Source organism: Phascolarctos cinereus, unplaced genomic scaffold, assembly GCF_003287225.1.
Source record: "Phascolarctos cinereus isolate Bilbo 61053 unplaced genomic scaffold, phaCin_HiC Scaffold_4;HRSCAF=312, whole genome shotgun sequence".
NCBI lineage: Eukaryota > Metazoa > Chordata > Mammalia > Diprotodontia > Phascolarctidae > Phascolarctos > Phascolarctos cinereus.
In genome coordinates this window covers 137,722,399-137,743,906 of record NW_027555847.1, presented here as the reverse complement: position 1 = coordinate 137,743,906, position 21,508 = coordinate 137,722,399, and the positions used below count along the sequence as shown (strand labels likewise).

The window sequence follows — 21,508 nt, the reverse complement described above, 5'->3', positions numbered from 1 at the left end:
AGTGGAGAGAGGAGCCCTTCCCCTTCTGGTCTATGGCGAGGATGGCAGTCTTTTGAAGGGATGTATAGGTTGGGCTTATTTTGGGTATATGTACATGTGCTACATGTAAAATTCTTTGCAAACCTTAAAGCAATGCACAAATGTTAGCTATTATTATTATCATTACTATTACTGAATGAACAGAAGACAGGAGAATGTATGGAATAACAGTATACACTACACCTATTCTGGACAGCCTAGGCCTACATGAATTTATAATGTAATTAGCTATACAGGAAGGCAAAAAAGGCTACTTAGTAGCCCCAAACCACCAACAACTCTTTTTCCAGAGTGCTATTTCTATTAGTGGAATCTCATCTTCTTAGTCTTTAAACGAGATAATGTATGTAGAGTGCTTTGCAGCCTCAAAAGTGCTAAATAATTTTTAGCTATTCTTTTATCTATTCTGTTATTCCAAGCCTAAAACTGTGAAGCCATCCTCTACTCCTCATCTAGCTGCACCTCAAATTAATCAGGCGCCAAGTCAATCTTTCCACTCTCATGTCCCTCATCCATCCCTTCTTTTTCATGCTTACTGCTAATTTCCTAATTTATCACCTCACCTTTGGACTTACTAAAATTGTCAAATTTCTAATTGATCTTCCTACTTTCATCCCACAAAACACTGTCAAATAAATCTTGGGGCCTAAACGCTGCTTTGCACATGTCAATCCTTTGCTCAAAAACTTTCCATACTGACCTACTACCTCTCAGTCCAAATTTAGCCTAGCATTCAAGGTTCCTCAGGATCTGGCTCCAATTTATCTTCCCTGTGTCACCTTCGACTCCAGCCAAAGCACTTAGGCCATTACTTCCAGATCATGCACATTTCTATCTCTACATCTCTGCTGGTGTGATTTCCCACAGAGAATGCCTTTTGCTCCTCTCTTTTTAAGGGCCAGCGTAAGTCCTCCTGGTTCTTTTCTCCCTTCTCCCCTTCTCTCTAACATCATTTTTCATTTACTGTTATAAATCATGTTTCTTTGAGGGCAGTGACCATGTTTCTGCCTTCTTTTAATAGTTTTCAGCACTTAGCATAGTGCCTGTACCATTCATCAAATGCTTAACAAATAGGTTATATCATTTATTACACAAGTAAGTCACTTAACTCTGGGCCTCTGTTTCTTCATTTGTAAAATAAGGGGACTGGAACACATGACTTCTAAGGTCCTTCTGTCTACAAATTTATAATACTAGGACCTGTATCAATGTTAATCTTTTTCATTACAATGAGACCGTAAGTTTCTTGAGGACAAAGAACCATGTCTTATACTTTATTTTAGTTTTAGTATATAGTATTCAGTATAGTTCCTCACTTAAAGTAAGAACTCAATAAATGTTGCATGAAGAGGATTAACTTGTGTCACACTGGACCACCAAGGACTGGGGGAATGTTGAGAAGTATTGCTTTCAGCTCTAATGGAAAACAACTGGCTCTAATGACGTGGGAATTAGGAGAGGTATTTCAGTGAGTGACTTGGTGCTTGGAAGAGATGAGCTAGTTCTTCTCTTCGGGGGTAGTTTCTCCTCTATATGTACCCAAAGCACTTGGTTTATGTCCTTCCTATAGAGACAGGGATTGGACCTGGGATTTCATTGATAGAGGGAGCTCTACCAATGCTACTTAACCGTCCTAGAGTTTCTTAGAGCATTGAGAGATTAAGTGACTTTCCCAGGGTCACAGAGTCAGTAAGTATCAGAGGAGGGGCTTGAACCCAGGCCTTCTTGGCTTGAAGGCCAGCTTTCTATCTCTTATGCCAGAGATGTCAAACACACAGGTCATGAACTGCATGTGGCCTGAATCAGATTAAAATGTCACTGGGAAATATTTAACAAAAGAAATAAAAATATACAAAGCATAGATAATATTAACATGTGGTTTTCTAAGTTAATATGTGGCTCACAGGGATCCTAATGTATGATTTAATGGGCCTCACTTCTATTTGAGTTCAACACCACTGCCCCACATCATTGCTGCCTCCTATACCAAATGTCACTGTAGTGCACTTAGTTATCTGCATGTCTCTGTAGCCCTAATGAAGGCAGAAATTATACATTATTCTTCTCTGTACCACCCCAAATGCCTGACAGTAGCTTCATGTAATAGGCGCTCAGTATTAATGCAAGGCACTATGGTGGGTACAGAGACCAAAAAAGAATCACCACCCTGAAGGCATTTCCAGTATAATGATGAAGATTATGGTGCAAGGAAATTATCATGCAGTCAGCATTTCCTAAGCATTTACTATGTGACAAGCAATAAGCCCTTGTTGGGGATTCAAAGAACAAGCAAAAATAGTCCCTATCCTAAGGGAATGTACATTCTACAGGAGAAGGTGACATGTGTACACAAGAGGGGAGGCTAGTTAGCTGAGTCTGGTAGAAAGCTAGGGATTCTAATAGGTTGGGGGCAGAGGAGGAGGAGGAAGAGTCCCTCAGACGTGGGGGAGAGCCAGTGCAAAGGCATGGAGATGGGATGGGACAGGGAGCATCGTGGGTGAGGAGCAGCAAGTCGACCAGTGTGTCTGGATGTCAGGATGTGTGGAGGACAGACATGTGCAATATGATTGGCAAGGTAGGAAGAAGCCTGGTTGTCATGTTAAGAGAGCTTTATGCCAGTCTCTTAAGAATTGTTTAGCAAGCCCAGATCCCTCCCCAGCCCTGACATGAATGAATGAATGAATGAATGGATAACCTGGAAGAAGGAAACCAGCTGCTGGAGAGCAGAGGCCATTTTTTATTTTGTCTTTGTATACTACCACCTAGCACATTGCAGAAACCTAATAAATACCCATCAAATTGCATTAAATTGATTTCTTGCTATTACAGGTTAAACATTATCCTAAGTAAGTTGGGGCAGCTTCCACCTGTGGAGAGTGAGAATGGAATGACCAGTGAGCCAGGAAACAAGTAAGGCAATTGTGCTTGTTTGAAAAATGAAAGATGAGATATATAAGCAAATAATACATAATATAAGCAAATGATACATCATGTGCCACTGAGGAAAAATTCCACCAGACATAAAGTAACCAGCTTGGCTAAGAATAATCTCCAGCCAAATCGATCAAACTCATTCATAGTCTAGATACTAGCTTAGCTTCTTAGGTTTTCTATTCTTATGAGGCCAGGCCCGGCATTTTAATAGTATAGGAAATTAGGATGTTATAGGATTAGTTTAAACTTACGTCATCATCGGTCTCTCCACCTTGCATTGTGCCCACGATGCGTTTGTTGGGTCTTCCTAAAGAAAGAAGAACACAAAGAAATAACAAAAATCTACTAGTTCTTAGAAATGAACTCTAACAAAGTTAAGACAGGAGATAAATTCTAGGACCTAGCCCAGAATCTACCACAACATACACCTTTATTTAAAGGCACTAATATGAGTTAAAACTTCTTAGAACTTAAGAACTTACAATGAAAAATGCTATCTACCTCCAGAGAAAGAACTGATAGAGCCTTAATGCAGACTGAAGTATACTTTTTAAACTTTCTTTATTTTTCTTGGTTTTTTGTTTTTGTTTGCTTTTGCAACATGACTAACATGAAAATATGTTTTGCATGACTGTACATGTATAATCTGTGTCATATTACTTGCCTTCTCGAGGAGGGAGAAAGGGAGGGAGGGAGGGAGAGAATCTGGACTCAACATTTTTAAAAAAGAATGTTAAAAATTGTTTTTACATGTAATTTTAAAAGTATATTAAAATTTTACAAAATATTCCCAGAACAAAAATGGAAACAAAATAGGTTTTCTGGCAAAGAATGAGTAGACTGGAAAATTAACTGAGCCAAAACTCCCCATTCTCAAAACACTGTAGGTAATCATGTTTTTTTAAAAAAATAATTTGCATGTAACAATGCCACTTGGATCCCCAATTTCCCATGTTCTATGTGTTATTTGATGAAGAGAATTGTTGCTGTCCCACAGTGGATGGGAAACCATCTTTAGGGTATCCCCCATGGTCTGATATGAATGCCAATGGCATCCAAGATCTATGAAGATGTTGCCAAAAAAACAGTCCCACTTTACTGTCATGCCACCTAATAATCTAACAGGTTTCTTTTTCTTTGTCTTCTGAAGCTTTTCCCTCAACATTGGTTGCCTTTCTTAATCAATTGCCTCCTTTATTTTTCGCAAGTACACTTCCTTGCATACAGTATTATGCCTAACAAATGTTTGTTGAATGGCTTACTGTTGGAAGTCTTATCTTTCCTTCTGAACTAGGATACCTTTTCTGAATTGGTCTTGACTAAACATTAGGCCTAATCCCAATTTTACCCCTATGGGTGCCTTCTTCATTAATATCATTAATTGCTTCTTAGAAAACACAAAGTTAAATGAAACAACATCATGAAGCATAGTCTGGAAAGGTAAGAAGAGGCCAAGTTGTCGGGGCAAGGAGCTCACAGTATGCAATGAGTTAATGAATGGATGACAGCTGAGAATAACTAGACAGGGTAAGTAAATAGAATGTCAGACTTAAGAGTTAGGAAAAGCTGAAGCTGAATCCTACCTCAAGCATTTAATAAGTGTGTGATCCTAGACAAGTTACTTAACTTCTCTGCCTCAGTTTACTCATCTGCAAAATGGGGACAATAACATCACCTACCTCACAGATTGTGAGGACCGAACGAGATATATAAAGCATTTTTTTCAACCTTAAAGTGCTATCCAAATACTTGCTATTATCATAGTTATTAACCATCCAAATTCTGTCCTAGGGGATTGATAGGACAATGTTTCAGTGAGGTTTTATAATATTATGATGGGGTATGGTTACTTAAAACGTATTGTAAAATAACACTGGTTGGGGGCAATTAACATTGTCACTGTGCTGTAATGTAATGGAAGAGCTGGAGGCAGAGGCCAGCATCTAATTCAAGTTCACCATGCCACATTTCTTCTCATCATATGTCTGGACCAATACAATATGATTCATTGTTACACAGATTTGTATAGAACACAATTCAAAACATGGTGTGGTAGATAGTCAAAGGAGTGTCGAATTTGGATCTATGAAATGTGGATTCAAATCCATATAACACATTTGATCTCTAGCAAGTCCCTCATCCTCTCAGGCCTTGGTTTCCTCCCCTCTGAAAAACAAGCAGTCAGCCTTGGTAATTCTGATGATGCCTTCTAATTGTAACTCCTGTGAACAGCAGAACTGTGGTACACAACAGTGGAGCAATAGGGCTGTGGAGCATCCAGGAAGGCCTGAGCCCTGTGCTGACATCATTCCTGACCTAGGAGACATGTGCCCCCACCCTGAAACAAGGATGTACTGACAAGGCAGAAGCATGGCACTGGAGAATAGTTTAGGGTATGCCCAGTTAGGAAACCCTCTCTACCATGGAGGTCCACACACAGCCAATATATATGTCAGAGGGAGAACTTGCAGTTGGGTCTTCCTGACCCCAAGGCTCAGGTATCTCTCTCCACCATGCCATGTTATCGTCAATGTTATCCTAGAGATGGGGCATGACTGTTTTTAGAGACAGTGGAGCCCTAATTGAGAATTATTATTTATCAAACAGATACAGGTCACTGTATATTCCTGATTATTATATATTCAAGTTTGGGAAGGAACAACTATATCTCCACAACAAAGACCTTAGAGAGAGAGATAACAAAACGGTACTAATAGTTGCACTAAGTGTACAGGGGCCACAGGAATTTTTAGTCATCATGGGCAATCTGGCTTCAGTTACAGAAAAGTTATAGAAGTTATAGGAAGGCTAATTCTGGCTTCACATATCTTAAATGTTCCTAAAAGAGCTGCTGAAAAGTGTAATGCCTTAGAGGTATAACAGAAGTCCTCAAGCAGAAGGTGTGATCACTTGTCAAGAAGGCTTTCAAGAGGATTTCCTATTTGGATACAGATTAGATTGCTGAGGTTCCTTCCAATTCTGAGATTCTATGAATGGGCAATTTGGGTGAGCTTATAGCAGTCCCTTGAAGCAATTCCATTATTTGAATTCTCACTATATATTTCCACTGGGCTAGAACCATTTGCCATGTTTTACATAATTATAACTTCAAATAGTGTGAATTTTTGCCACTACTTCACAAGATTCATTATTCACACTAATTGGGACCCAGATGTAGAATTAGAAGATTTGAGTTCAAAGCTCAGTTGAATTGCTTATTAGTTTTAAGACCCTGGGCAAGTCACAAATCCTTAAGATACATTCATCTGTAAAATAAGGGATAATAATATTTATATTACCTACTTCACAAAATATTTGTGAGGAAAGCTCTTTGTAAAGTGTAAAGCACTACATAAATGTCAGCTATTATTAATAGCTGGGGAATTTATCAGTTTTCTTTGCTAATCAATTCCTCCTGTGGCTTAAATGATTTCAGTAAGTTCCTAAAATGGGAAAATGTATCTTCTGCCATTGGAGGCTACATAATCTAGAACAGAATTTAGAAGAACTATCAATAAGCAATTTGTGGGCCAAACCCAAAAGGGACCTTCTAGAGCTCCAGATATAGTCCTACCACAGGGCAATCTTGGCTCTGTGGTAGGAAGGGAAGGGGAAGGACATTAAGTGTGTATTAAGTACCTCCTATGTGCCAGACACTATGCTGAGCACTTTGCAGATATTTCACTTAAAAGTGGGAGACTTTCAAACCACTCCAGAAAACTTCTTTTAACTAAGGGGTGAAAGGAAGTGGTAAAAGAAATCTAAGTACCTTGCATCAAAACCTCCATGGCTGTTCGTGGCTTTGATAATCGTCTCTCTTCCATTTCACTGTCAGATTCATCATCTTCTTGGATGTCTATGTCTGAATCATCATTACCTAGATAACAAAAAAATTAAATGTTACAACAGTTATTTTACCTCTAGGCACAAATCAATTCCATCCTTTAAGACAGATCAATATTCAAAAGTAATATGTACCCCTCAGACTTTTTCCTGATCTGTGAGAAAAAGAGGTTGTTTTTTTTTCTATTGTTGTTGTTGTGTTTGCCTGTCAGTGTTCAATAAACAATGTTATACTCTGATTATGACTCTCTCTTAAAACAGGGAGGGACCCTGCTAAGACCCACAGATGGGCTATGAATAACGCATTTTTTTTGCAAATATCAATTTGTTATGTGGAACCCCAAAACCGATGATCCAGGTTACCACTGATGACTAAAAATTCCAAATTAGTTTATAAGAAAGAAAAGAAAAACAGTGTGGTATTGGCTAAATTCATTCCCAAATTATGTGCAGACTTTAACTCTTCAATCAAAATGATCATTAGAAAGATGAAATAAGTAAGGATACTAGTGCCAGGATGAACTGGGCCTTTGGGTAAATAAGGGAGTAAGCCAGAAAAGCATAAAAGGACCATCATTCATAGTTTTCACCAAGGAGGAGATGGTTACTTCCAGAAGCCAGTACCTGATGCTAGTGATCACTTCTAATGAAGAAAATTGCAGAGATATGACTCAGAGTCAATTTATGGATGATTGTATGATAACTACATTCTGTGAATTATCTTTTGCGTTGCTGACCACGTACAATAGAAATTGTTTTGACTGCAATGAAAAAGAGGATCTGATCCCTACTGCGTGAAGAGAGGATAACTGCTCTTGGTTTATCTTCTTACATGGTCACAAATGCCTGTTTAGGGGAATAGCCTAAGACTGGAAAGACAACCATCTCAAGATTCAGATGGCATCAATCCTGATTCCACCTACTTCTATCTGGAAGCTAATCCTAGGGTCTGCTGATTGACTTTAATACTTTACAAGATTAATAATTTTATCAGTGATAACCTCTTCATGACTTTTTGATGGTGCTTTCCAAACCGATGTTGCTGAAAAGCTTCACCTGGTGGCCAAAATTCTAGTCTCTCCAGAGTTAGCTAGGCTAATGTTTGAATAACAAACACACAAGTCTTTACCTGCACTTAGCAAAGGCCTGGCATGCAGCAGGTGCTTAATAAATGTCTATTACCTGGTTGACTGATCTGGCACAGACTTGTAACATACACTTGCCAGAATCTGCAGTCAGGTATTATAGCTCTGGGGAGCCCAGAGTAACCTCTAGACCACAAAGAGGCACCAGACGCTAACTTTGGGCAGAAGCAATTGATTGCCATTGTGCAAAAACAGCCTTTGTTCAGCCTCTAACTACTGCACAGTGTGATGGAGAGATAATCATCAGCACCAAACACACAGGAAAATACTCAAGCGATCCTCTTAGAATGCCTCATGTGGGGCCTGGCAGACTAAGGGGTGTTGAGGTTGAGTGCCCTCTTTTTCTCAGTTGCCAAGAAAATGTTCTTGTATCCTGAGAAACACCAGGAAGAACTAGATCCAAAAAGAAAAGCATTTTACAGCTTCCTCCAAAGACTTCAAAGTAACAAATGTGACCCATATTCACAAACATGTAGAGAACGCAGAAAGGAAGGAGAAGGGTCAACAGAAATGTTTCCCAGATTGGGTAGGGTACCCGTGTGTTCCATGAATGCCAAGCTCTTAGCAGGGCCTGGCACACAGCAGATGCTTAATAAATACTGACTGATTGATGCCTATGACTATCTTTATATTCTTTCATCACCCATTTTTAAAAGAGACAGCCAAGTTTAGTTACATGGTCATAGATCTAGAGTTGGAGGGGACCTCAGAGACCAACCCCTTTGTTTTATGGATTTTCCACAGGAAAACAAGGCTTGGGGAGGTAAAGTGATTTGTCTAAACTCATACAAATAATAACAGATTTGAACCCAGGTCAATAAATACTAATAGGTAATATAACTTTTAAAACTGAGTTTAACTTTGTACTTCAGTTAGCAAAATCCAGTAACATTAAAGTTATACTACACAATATAAGTCAAAAGACACCCTAAACTTTTGATCAAAATCAATAGGTATTTTTTGGTTCCAATAATTATTTTCTGTTGGAATAAATGTATTTCAGATCAAACTATTAAAGGCTGTGTATCTAAGGAAGTTAATTAAAACCAATATGTATTTTCACTGAAATCAGTTATCAGTGTCATACATGAAACTGAGGGGTTGCAAAAATTAGACGATATGGTTAACATTGGGTGCTAATGGGCTATGTCTACTTGTATGCAGCCATCATCACTATAACAACTGAACAATATCATTTCTCATGTCTCTTCCAGGTCCAAAACTCTTATGATACTTTTATCACTTTGATGACACATTTCAAAAAATGATACAGTCTTATAGTGAGACAAAGATATCTCCAATATAAGGCACTGGGTTCAGAAACCTGAGCTTGCCATCTGCAGAAGCCCCAGTATAATAAAAGTTGCAGGTCACATTCACTAACTCCTCAGCTATGATTCCACCATACTTAATAACATTTACCCCTCAGGGTGATGAGTATATAAAGAGATAATAAAGTCCTTTAAAAGAGCTATGTAAATGTTAGCTGTTACTATTTATTATAGAATCCTTAGGTGCCTGAGAAAGGTGATTATGCCTTAGCCAGCTCACTAGAACTGGGTAAGAGATGGAAGTGAAATTGGGAGAGAGTATGCTCAGGTATAGAAACAAAAAGCTCTTTGTTTGGGGATGGACGATGTTTTTTGGAAATTTCTGGGCTGTTTCAAGAACACTAAGGACCTCTCTATCCCCCTAAAATTCACACCCCATAAGTGCTGAATCCTTGCAGAGCCATACAAAGTTTACCTTTGGAAATCCAAAATTTCAGTCTTACTTGACAAGTTTACTGAAAGTGATGCTTAGCATGAATTTATGTAAAGGGTATAAAAAAAACCCATATGTATATGAGAAGGCACAAGTACCACAGGATGTCATCAGCATAAAAGGCAGAAAACTCTCTGTGCCTCTCTGGAAGTCTACTCTCAAGTGGCACTTGTTGCCCCTGACAATGAAAGTTACTTACATCATTTCAAAAGCATCAAAAGAAAGCTAGGATCTCCCATTTCTGGGTCTTTTCCCAGGTTTTTTCTCATTCCTGGAATTCATTTCTTCCTCAACTCTGCCTCTCAGAATACCTAACTTCCTTCAAAACTCAGTTCAAATTTCATTTCTTATAACAGGCCTGTTCTCATCCCACAGCATTATAATGCTTTCCCCTCCTCAAATTACTTCCCATTTACTTTGTGTATACATTGCTTTATAAATCTAAGTTTCTTGAGGACAAGGACTGTTTCATTTTTATCTTTGTACCCTTAGCACCTAGTATGGTGCCTGGTCCATAGTAGATGCTTAATAAATGCTTGTTGAACAATTAATTGATGGGTGCAGGACAGCCAGTCACAGGCAACCTCAAATAAAATGACCTTTGTATTGAGCTGCTCCAAAACTATAGTTAGGGGAGCATAGATCTGAGTAACAAAGCAAGTTTATAAGTCAGAGGTAGCTACCTTCCAGCACAGCACTGGAATAGTTCCTTATAACAGATCTGCTTGTACTATTCAAATTACAAAGCTGATCAGCAAAAGGGAAATTAATTTTATAAGATGTAGACGTGATACTGTAAGGCAATGTTAGTTAGCATAAATAATGACTATGAAAATACGAGATACACCTTTAGATGGGACTCAGGACTCCCTGTCTTCAGCTTCTTAGAATGCTGAGGTGAGAGTATGTGATAGAATTCACCTGCCAGAAGGCAGGGAGCTGGACAGCATGACCTCCTGGCTCCTTCAGATAGAAAGTTCTCTAATTTCTCTCCCTTCAACTAGATTTGTGCCAGCTTTTCCCCCTAGAGAGGAATTCCTGCAGCTAATGAGTGACATGAGTTATAACGACTATCAACACCACTGTCTCCCAGATGTACATATCTGAGTTCTGTGTTGAGGTATAGGATGTCAAAGAAGATCTTGCCTCCTCCTGGGATAGGGCACAAAAGGGTGCCCAAGGCATCCTAATTCACAGCAGGGTGACATTCCTTACACATAAGGAAGTAGATGGAGTACTAAGAAATTTTGGCTGGAAAGAATCATGAATAGACATCTTTCCTGATCTTTCCGAATAGACATTTTTCCCGATCTTTCCTAATAGACATCTTCTTAACTGCTGCCCATCCCTGAAGTGGTCTAGAGTTAAAAGTGATGAAGACAGCGTTCTCAAACTGAAATAATTCTCTTACATGAATGCAAGCACACGCATGAGTTAGTACTCCCAAAGAAATGGCAGGCATAGGGATCACAGTTTAAGTTCTATGTTCTGAAGAGTAAAATAAGACCAAAAGAGGGTAGAGAAGAAATGAACTAGCCAAACTTCTCAGACTTCTGTCCTGAGCCCTCTTCCATCTCCTTCGGGTCCATGCTGCCAAGTGCTCCTAGCTCTAAAATGCCTCTCCCCTCCCCAGCCTCCTCCTCACTCTGCCTGCCTTCCTTCACCATCCCATCCCCTGTCCCTGCCTCTTTTGACACTTGTACTTTCTGTGCTGTTTGTCCCTATACCCTCTTGATTATTAAAGTATGATTACAGCCCTGTTTTCTGCTGCCATCATGGTCTTTCCCAGTGAGAACCCAAAAGAACTGGGCATGCCATTTCATAATTTCATAAATTAATGATCAATTCACCATGTCTTATTTCTCTTACTAAATGATAAGCTTCTTGCAGACAGAGACTATGTATTCTTTATTTGTGCATCTGCAGTTCTAACATGGGGCCTTGCACTTAATGTTTGCTGAACAATGTTATCTTGGCAAAAATGCTTGTAGTTAGATTGATATAGTCCCTGGGTATGTCTTGGTAAACTCCCAAATATCTTATATATCCTTTAGTTATTCTGAATGGAATTTCTCTTTCTATTTCTTCTTGCTGGGTTTTGTTGGTAATATCCAATAATGCTGATGATTCATATGGATTTATTTTATATCCTATAACTTTGTTGAAGTTATTAGTCATTTCAATTAATTTTTAGTTGATTTGCCAGGGTTCTCTAAGTATACCATCATATTATCTGCATAAAGTGATCATTTTGTTTTTCTTTGCCTGTGCTTGCTTTCTCAATTTCTTTTTCTTGTCTTATGCTATAACAAGCATTAGCATTAGCATTGCATAGCTTCCTAGTACTATGTGGTGTTGTAGTAGTAGTAGTACCAGTACTAGTACTATCAGTAGTATCAGTAGTAGTAGTAGTAGTAGTAGTGGCAGTAGTAGTAGTGGTGGTGGTGCTGGGGTAGTGGTGGTAGTAGTAGTGGTGGTGGTGGTATAGTAGTAGTAGTAGTAGTAGTAGTAGTAGTAGTAGTAGTAGTAGTAGTAGGCGGTGATAGTGGTGGTAGTAGCAGTAGTAGTGGTGGTGGTGGTGGTGGTGGTGGTAGTAGTGGTAGTAGTAGTAGTAATGGGCATCCTTACTTGGTCCCTTATCACCCAGTTCACTCTTGAACTTCTCACAGTGAAAGTAACCTCTGTCCTTATTTTCTCTCCCTCCTTTGACTAGTTCCTCCCAGAACCTCCAATTTAAGGACCCTCAGGCTGGCCACGTTCTCATTCTCCTCTAGGCTGTAGTCTTGAGTCTCTGAACTTTCTCTACTATGCCTCATAAATGGCTACTTTCATATTCCTCAGACTCCCTACTACTGTTCAACTTCTTTGTCATCTTTCCCCATTAGAATGTAAGCTTCTTGAGGACAGGGACTGTCTTTCTTTCTGCTTATTCCTGCATATTCCCAGGTCTTAGCACACTGTCTGTCACATAGTAAACACTAAATAAATACACACTGATCTGACTTGCTGATAAAGTCTAATGTAAGCAGTTATATCAAAAGATGGTAACCTTACTTCCACTCTTGAGCAGTCGCTTTTCTTCTTCCTTAAGTTTATTCTGCATTAGACGTAAGGTATTTTCAGCCTCCTGGAGGAAGATAACAAACAAGAAGCAAAACAGTTAAGGATGAAAAAAAAAGTGGTTTGTATTATTCTTTAATATTTATGTATACACCATTAATAGAATGACTACTAAAGCCAAGAGCCCTACAAAGAGACCAAAACCAAAATTAGATAATGCATGTATCTGCATATACATGTACACACACAAATAACACAAACTCTAAAAAAGTACACTTAAGTTCAGCTCCTTCAAGTATTAAAATTTAGCATGATGGGATATTCCATGCCTAGAATACTCTTCCTCATCACTTCTACCTCCTGGAACCCTTATATCCCTTCAAGATTCCCTTCAAGAGGCCTTTCCTGATTCCCTCAGATGTTGGTACCACCCTTCCAACCCTCAAATCATTGTGCATTTTGTATATATATCTTATATTTCGTTATCTGTGAACACACTGTAGAACACAAGTAGAAAGTAAGCTTCCTGAGGGCAGGTATTATCTCACGTTCATATTTGTATTCTAAATTCATTGATATTTCTTCCATTCCTACTTCACCTCACAATTTCATAAGATCATAAATTTAGAGTTGGAAAAGTTCTTAAGGAGGCATCTAATCTAACTCTCTCATTTTATAGATGAGCAAATTAGCCCAAAGAGGTTGGTTAGGTGACTTGCCCAAGGTCACACAGGTTGCTACCTGTAAGTGGCAGAGCTAGGACTTAAACCTACATCCAAATCCAGTACCCTGTCTAATGCACTATGATTTCATCCACAAAAGCTGTAGCTAGGCAGGATGGAGAAGAAGGAGGTATCAGACTTAACTACTAGTAGCAGAAAGTTGAAGTAAAGGTCCAGCAGAACAGCTTTTAAAATAACAAGTTAACTACTCTGCTGTCCAGTTGGAGGGTAAGAAGTGCAAGGGGTGCAGGATCTACTGCTCATTCACAAGTTTCTTTCTGTTCTGCTTCCGAGGTGGAAAGGTTCATCTTAGCTGGCCTTGGTTAAGCTCAAAGTTTTAAAATGTCTTTAAAAGGTGTGATTTACTCAAAAAAACACATAAAGAATGGTTATGCTTTAGGTCTATTACAAAAAGAGACTATGGCTGTTGTCAAGAGCAAATAAGAGACAGTTGATACAGTCTCTCTAAAAAGATTCATAGCCAAACTTCCTCTCTCCTCAGCAGTGGACTTATCCTTGACTCATATGTTATTAATGGAGAAAACGGTGGTTACACACACTGTGAGCTTCCTCTTCTTTCCCCTCCTCCATACCTCGGACCCTCTCCATCATTTCTCAGTCTCTCCTCCTCTGCTCTGATGAGGACTTCTCCTCACCTAGGTTAACCTCTTTACTGGATCCCATTTTCTTTCAACTCCTCTGGGAGTTTTCCCCTTAATCATTCCCTCTTTCTCTCATCTTTAATCTCCTTATCCCCTGGTTGTCTTGATACCCCCATCCTTAATCTTCCCTTGACCTGCCCTCTCCTTATGTTACTGACCTATATCTTCTCCCTTTCACAGTCAAACTCCTAAATACGGTCATCTTCACTTGTTGCTTCCACTTCCTCATCCCTCTACTTCTTAATCTGCTGAATTGCAATATCTGATTTTGCCATTTGACTGACACTGTCCTATCTAAGCTTTACCTAAACAGCTTGGTCAAATGGCCTTTCTGACTTGACTTCTTTCCAGCTTTTGACCCTACCAACTACACCCTCCTTCCAGATACTTTCTCTTCTCTGGGCTTCTTAGACACTACCCTTTCAGGTCTTTTCCCACTTTTGTGACCACAACTTCTCAGTACCCTTTGATGCTTTTCATCCTCTGCCTCTAAGGCTCTCTCCTTACCTCTTCTCTCTCTGGGTATTCTCCTTGGTGACCTCATCAATTCCCAAGGCTTTAATTATTCTCTCTATGCAAACGACTCCTAGATTTATATATCTAGCCCAATCTCTTACCTGGATTCCTATCCAGTGTTACCAACTGTCTGCTGGTATCTGTCTCTACATGGATGTACAATAGGCATCTCATGTCTAAAAATGGAACTCCTATCACATATTCCACATAAAATGGGCATTTTCATATACACATTAGAACAGAAAAAGAGGAATGTACAAGAAAATGCAGATCTCTATTATATAGTACTTTCTTTTCTTTCTAAGTATATGATAGATTCAACATGCAACTTTCAAAGCTATCTTGCTTATCGGTAATTCCCTTTGGCTTCCTTTCTGTTCTTGTCTATTTTTTTTTTTTGGTTTGGTTTTTTTTTTTTTGGTGAGGCAATTGGGGTTAAATGACTTGCCCAGGGTCACACAGCTAGTAGTAAGTTTCAAGTGTCTGAGGCCAGATTTAAACTCAGGTCATCCTGACTCCAAGGCTGGAGCTCTATCTATTAAGCCACCCAGCTCCCCCCTTGTCTGTTTATTTTTAAAACTGCTTTAATGACCATCTTTCCTTTCATTTCTTTTTCTTCCTTTAAAAAAAAATGCTTTGCCAATCTGATCAGCGCAATGTGGTTCCTCAGAGTTGCTTTAATCTGCATATTTAATTAGCAATTTGGAACATTTTTTCATGTGGTTGTTGATAGCTTGGATTTTTTTGGAAAATTTCCAATTTATTTCCTTTGACCATTTATCTGTTGAGGAATGGCTCTAATAAATTTGAATCAGCTCTTTATATATCTTGGATATTAGATCTTATTTTTTTTAACTTGTAGCTAAGATTTTTCCCCAGTTAAATGTTTTTCTAATTTCTAACTGTATTAGTTTCATTTGCGCAAAAACTTTAATTTTATGTAAACAAAATTGTCCATTTTATCATCTATGATCCTCTCTGTCTCCTATTTAGTCATAAACCCTCCTTCCTTTATCCATTATGAAATGTATACTCTTCCCTGCTCCTTTAATTTGTTTATGACAGGACTTTTTATATCTGTCACGTATTTATTTAAAGTTTACATTGGCACTTGGTATGAAGTGTTAGTCTATATACAATTTCTGTTAGATTTTTTTCTAGTTTTCCCAGTATTTTTTTTAACTAGTGTGTCTTTTCCCCAATAGTTGGAGTCCTTTGGGTTAATCAAACACTATGTATGCTACTGTGCTTGCTTCTGTATTTTGCGTACTTAATCTGTTCCACTGGTTGACTTCTGTACCTTCCCCTCTATTTTTTAACCAATACCAAAGAATTTCAATGATTACTGCTATGTAGTAAAATTTGAGATTGTACTGCTAGCTCCCCCTTTCTCCTTTTTTTCATTATTTCCCTTGAGATTCTTCACCTTTTTTCCTCCAAATGAATTTCATTGTCATTTTTTCTAGGACTAAAAGTAATCCTTTGGTAGTCTGATTGGTATGGAATTGAATAAGTAAATTAATTTAGGTAGTATTGTCATTTTTATTATGTTGGCTCTGCCAACCCATGGGAAATTAGTACTTCTCCAAATATTTAGGTCTTCATTTTATAAAGAATGTTTTTTATTTGCATTCACATAGTTCCTACATGTATCTTGGCAAGAAGAACTCAAAATATTTTATATATTGCATAGTTATTTTGGACTTTCTCCTATTTCTTGCTGCTTGGTTTTGTTGGTAATATAAAAAAATTTTGATGTTTTATTTTATTTCCTACAACATTGCTTAAGTTATTGACTGTTTGAAGTAATTTTATTTGATTCTCTAGAATTCTCTAAGTCAGTCATTGTATCATCTGCAAAAACTCCTAACATATTTTCTCCAAAACCTATCTATCCTCAAAACTTCCCCACTTCTGTTGATCGAACCACTACCCTTCCAAATACTCAGATTTGCCCTTTGGCGTCATCATCCTTGACTCTTTTCTCTCCCTCAACCCTCACATCTAATTAGCTGCCAAGTATCATTGATTTGGTCTCCACAATATCTCTTGCATCTGTTATTCCCTTCTCTCTCAACACATACAGTCTCAATCATAGTTTGCCTCTTGTCTGGATGATTTCAGTAGCCTCCTACTGCAGGAAGAACCAGGCTTCTGATCTGACCCCTCTCCAAATAGCTGCCAAATTGATATTTCCAAAGTATAGGAATAGCCATGTCATTTCCCTGCTCATGAGGCTTCAGTAGCTCCCTATTTCCCTGAGGAAAAAATACAGACTTCTTTGTTTGGAATTAAAATCTTTCAGAATCTGGCTTCAATCTATCTTTCCAGATTGATTTCACATCAAGGGAGTACCTTTCCACTCTGTTCCAGCCAAACTGGCTTACATCCTAGTTCTCCATATGTGAAATCCCACTGCCCCCCTCCACAACCTTTATAATGGTTGTCTCTCCTACCTAGAATATCTTCCCTCCTCACCTCAAGTTTGGGGATCTTCAGCTCTTTTCAAGGCTCACCTACATGCCACTTCCTACATGAGACCTTTCTTGATCTTCTCAATTATTAGTATTCTAGATGCCTAGAATGACTTTGTATAAAGTATTTAACTATTTGTGTACATGTTGTCTCCCCCAGTAGAATGTAAGACCCTTGTGGGCAGGGACTGTTCCTTTGTTGTCTTTGTATCCTCAGTACCTGGCACTTAGTAGGTGTTTTAAACTACTTATTAAATTAAATGGAATTTTCATCTCAGTGACAGAAGAACCTTTATATTTAGGCTCTCACACTTCAGCCCCTGAAGTGTTTCATGAGGAACTAGAATTGGTATTTAAGACCACCAAACTGGGAAGGCTGGCTGGACAAGACCAAGTACAAACTGAGAAACTACACACATGAAATGACACAATCTTGAAGGCATTAAAGGATCATTTCTTAGGGACAGAAAGATACCAAAGGAATTGAAAAAAATCAAAGCTATTACTATAGGGAAAAAAAGGGTGCTCACAAGTACATCAATAACTATTCAACTAATTACCTATTTTCTTATCTTTATAATGTCTTTATGAGCTACATTCCTTTCAAGGATATTCTTGGTGAAAATATACAAAGAAAATACATAGACTTTTGTAAATTTTTTTTTTGCAAAAGACCACATCTTTAGAGTAACACACCTGACTGAAAGGTGCAGACCATATAAGGTCTGTGTTTTTGTTTGTTGATAATAGAAAAACCATTTGACCCAATACAGCAAAAGGTAACCTTAAAAAAAGACCTTCCTACAAGGGGCCTTTTGTGAATATGTTAATAACAGATTCCTGGATAAACACAATCAGGAGTACCCCTGCTCACTGGCCCTCTGATTACTGATCCATTCTCCACGTAGCTGCCAAATTAATTTCCCTAACATGCACATTACTTCCACAACAAAAACAAAACAAAAAAGCTTCAGTGATTCTCTATGGCCTCTAGCATAAAATACAAACTCCCTCAGCCAGGAATCTTGAGCCTTCCAGAGTTTGGCCGCCACCTCTGTTTCCAGACTTACTTCTTATTCTCACAAGACTGGCTTATTAACTATTCCCCAAACTCCACATTCCATTTCCAGCCACTATGTTCTCACACAGGCTATGTTGTCCCAGGTACTCCCACTTCAATTCTGCCTCTCAAAATTCTTAGCTTCCACCAAGATTCAGCTAAGTTGACTCCTTCCATAAGAAGTTTTTCTTTATCCCTCTGAGTTCATTACCCCTTTTCTCCTGAAATTATCTTGTATGTATTTATCTGAGAGCAATAAAATGTAAACTCCTTGAAAGCAGGCACTGTTCTGCATTTTGATTTTCATATCCCCAGCCCCAAGTACAGTGCCATGCAGTAGGTACTGGATAAACGTTTGTTGGAATTGAATTAACATCAAAAGCAAGAGATAAAACAGGGAGATATATGCTTGCCAAAGGTATCTGTCACTGTTATGGTACCTTGAGTCCAAATGGAAAAAGGATTCTTTAAGGATGATGAAATCTTCCATATGCTTCTGCTTGATATTATGGTAATATTATGTGACTGCATCAAACTCCAGAACATAAAGATGCATTACAAGATCTCCAATAGGATTCGTGACTACTCATAAGAAAATAGCTTACAGTACAAACTAAAAAACTAAATTATGAAAAATATCTATTTTCTGGGCTATATATGTAGAAGCCCAATCCAATGGTTAGTAGAACAGTACACATATTTGGGGCAGGTAATGCAGATAGGCATGAATTGGGCTCAGAACTGACAAAGAGGAAGAAAGGAAGCTGGACTGCATTTGGGAAACTGCACAATAATTTTTTAATGTTCTCACTGTGTTTTCGCTCTATGTTCTCTCTTCATCACAAAAGCCATCTTTTTAACAAAAATGTTCTCCTAGAAGTGCTGTATGACTGTGAATCTTAGAACACTAGTAACTCATTAAAATCCAAGTGTGTAACCCAAAAGTAAACAGAAAGATACCTGGGGCAGCTAGGTGGCACAGTGGATAGAGCACTGGCCCTGGATTCAGGAGGGCCTGAGTTCAAATCCGGCCTCAGATACATAACACTTACTTGCTGTGTGATCCTAGGCAAGTCACTTAACCCACTGCCTAGACAAAAAAAAAAAAGATACCTGCTGGGCACAAGTAGGTTGCAAGATATTACCAATGATAACCTATAAGCAAGAAGTAGTATAAGGGTAACAGTAAGGAAACATAATCAGAAAGGAGGTAGATTGGTCATATGTTGAGAACTGAGCTACATGAAGACAGACCTCCAGCAGGCTGGGTAGATTTCCGTGAAGGCTTTTTGGGAGAAGATGGATAAAAAAGGATACAGTGTAGATTAGTTGTGATAAATATGAAGGGAATATCCATGTCAATGAAATTAGAGTTTCAATGAAGAAAAATGAAGAAGCTACTATCAAGGGAGAATCAAAGAGAGATTTTCATATTCTCTGTTTTATACGCCAAATGGTAAACTTTGAGGAACTGGGTATTAAAGCAGGGCCAGGAGGAGAGTAAGAAGACTTTGAGGAGAAAAATACGGAAGGAGAAACCAAAGATCTAAGTAGTGACAGAGAATTTTTCGCGGGTACTTTGGAATACCTATTCCCCAAGACACATTGTACTTTCACTCCTTTAGGAGTGAATTAGGACATTCACTCCTTCAGCAAACATTTATTGAATCCTTATTATGCATGATTCTCTATGCTAGACACTACAGGAGACACAAATATAACTAAGATACAGTCTAGGTTTGCATAAATGTGATAAGAGGCATCAGGTTTAACAGAGACCAATGCTAAGGAACTTTAAGCACTAAATACTATCAAAATTCAACAATTTATCTAGATGAAATGAGGAGGCAATCATCAGCCTAGGTGATACTAAGTAGTGCTGGAGGCAGCTGGTGATGCCCTATTATTCACTGCTTTTCCCTTTTTCTCCTCTTTTGTCTTTCTCTTGATTTTTGATGGGGGGTTTTTTTGTTGTTAAACAGTGAGAGCAAAATAACTTCCTGTAATATAAAGATAAAAGTTGGCTGAGCAAATCACTGAGAAAAATTTTTTATGAATTTTTACTAAATCAATTTTTTTTTCTCAATTTCCAATTCCTCCTAACGTATTCATTAACTTCCTTTCTTTTTCCTCTCCCCAGTATATATTCCTTAGGTCTTCCAGTAACATTAACTCTTCTAGTGGTCCTTAGGCTTTGATCAAGGCAGGGAGGAAAGATTCAGGCCTAGGATTTGGATTTAATCTAATCCACTTCAGATACTCATTTCCCCAGACTGATTAAATTATACCACACAGTCATAAAGAGACACAAAAGTAATACTTATCTTTCAGCAAGAGATTATTAAGGTTCATTTTCTAGGACAAAAGACAAACTGAAGGGAAAAAACACTCTTATCCTGATATCTGAGGGACTTGATACTGCATTGGATGAAAAGCAGTAAAGTAAAAACACTACTATTTTCTCCTCTACTGATTCCAGGTTGAAGAAAATCACTCAAATAACAATGACTGGTATAATTTTCTCACTGAATTTCAATTAATTAACTCAGTTGAGGATAAAGTATATCCCAACAGGAGCCTTTTCCCATTTGCAAAATGAATATAACAAGTTCTTCCATTGAGTGGTTGTAAAAGTCAGATTAGAGGATGAATTTTTGTAAAAGCTCTTTGTAAATTATACAGTGCTATGCAGATTAAGGTGGGATTATTGCTAATGTTAAAGAGTTAAGAAGTTTTTCCAGGCATCTCACCTAAATCTCTCCTGCTACAGCTTAAACATATGTCTTCTTGCTTAGCTCTTAGCAAAGACTGAAAACAGAGACAGCATGTTACAGAGGATGATACACCAGACTTGAAGCAAAAATTCTTGGGCTCTCATCCTCCCTCCAGCACATTGTTAATGTCTCTGGCCATATCACTTAGCCTCTCTGAACCTCAGTTTTCTCATCTATAAAATGGGGATAAGAAGAACTACCTCTGGGGATTCCATGTGGATCAAAATGTGATAATATATACAGAACATCTTTGCAAACCTTATATGAAGGTGAGTTAATATGATTATTATTATTATGTACAGGTGAGTCCCCTATTAGTTTTCTCCTGGTTAAATCATTATTTAGATAAAAATGACTGTTCCCAGCAAATTTATGACACCAAGGTGATCCAAAAGCCAAAAGATATAACAATGACAAACTACAGAATGAGTAAAATCATGTGGAGAAGCATACAAATAATCACTGCAGGCCTCAATTAGGCTGGACACCAGGAGAAGCATAAGAAATTAGGGAAT

General features: G+C 38.2%; 1 protein-coding gene across 4 annotated transcripts in view; it reads right to left on the bottom strand.

Annotated features, from left to right (window-relative positions):
- Positions 1-21,508, bottom strand: part of CLUAP1 (clusterin associated protein 1) — an 80,905-nt gene that overhangs the window by 1,162 nt on the left and 58,235 nt on the right. For all 4 annotated transcript variants that reach the window (XM_078152644.1, XM_078152645.1, XM_078152646.1 and 1 more), the window contains 3 exons: positions 12,780-12,852; positions 6,743-6,850; positions 3,225-3,280 (listed from right to left, as the gene is read on the bottom strand). In XM_078152644.1, coding sequence (XP_078008770.1) covers positions 3,225-3,280; positions 6,743-6,850; positions 12,780-12,852 — 237 coding nt within the window. The remainder of the gene's footprint in view (positions 1-3,224; positions 3,281-6,742; positions 6,851-12,779; positions 12,853-21,508) is intronic.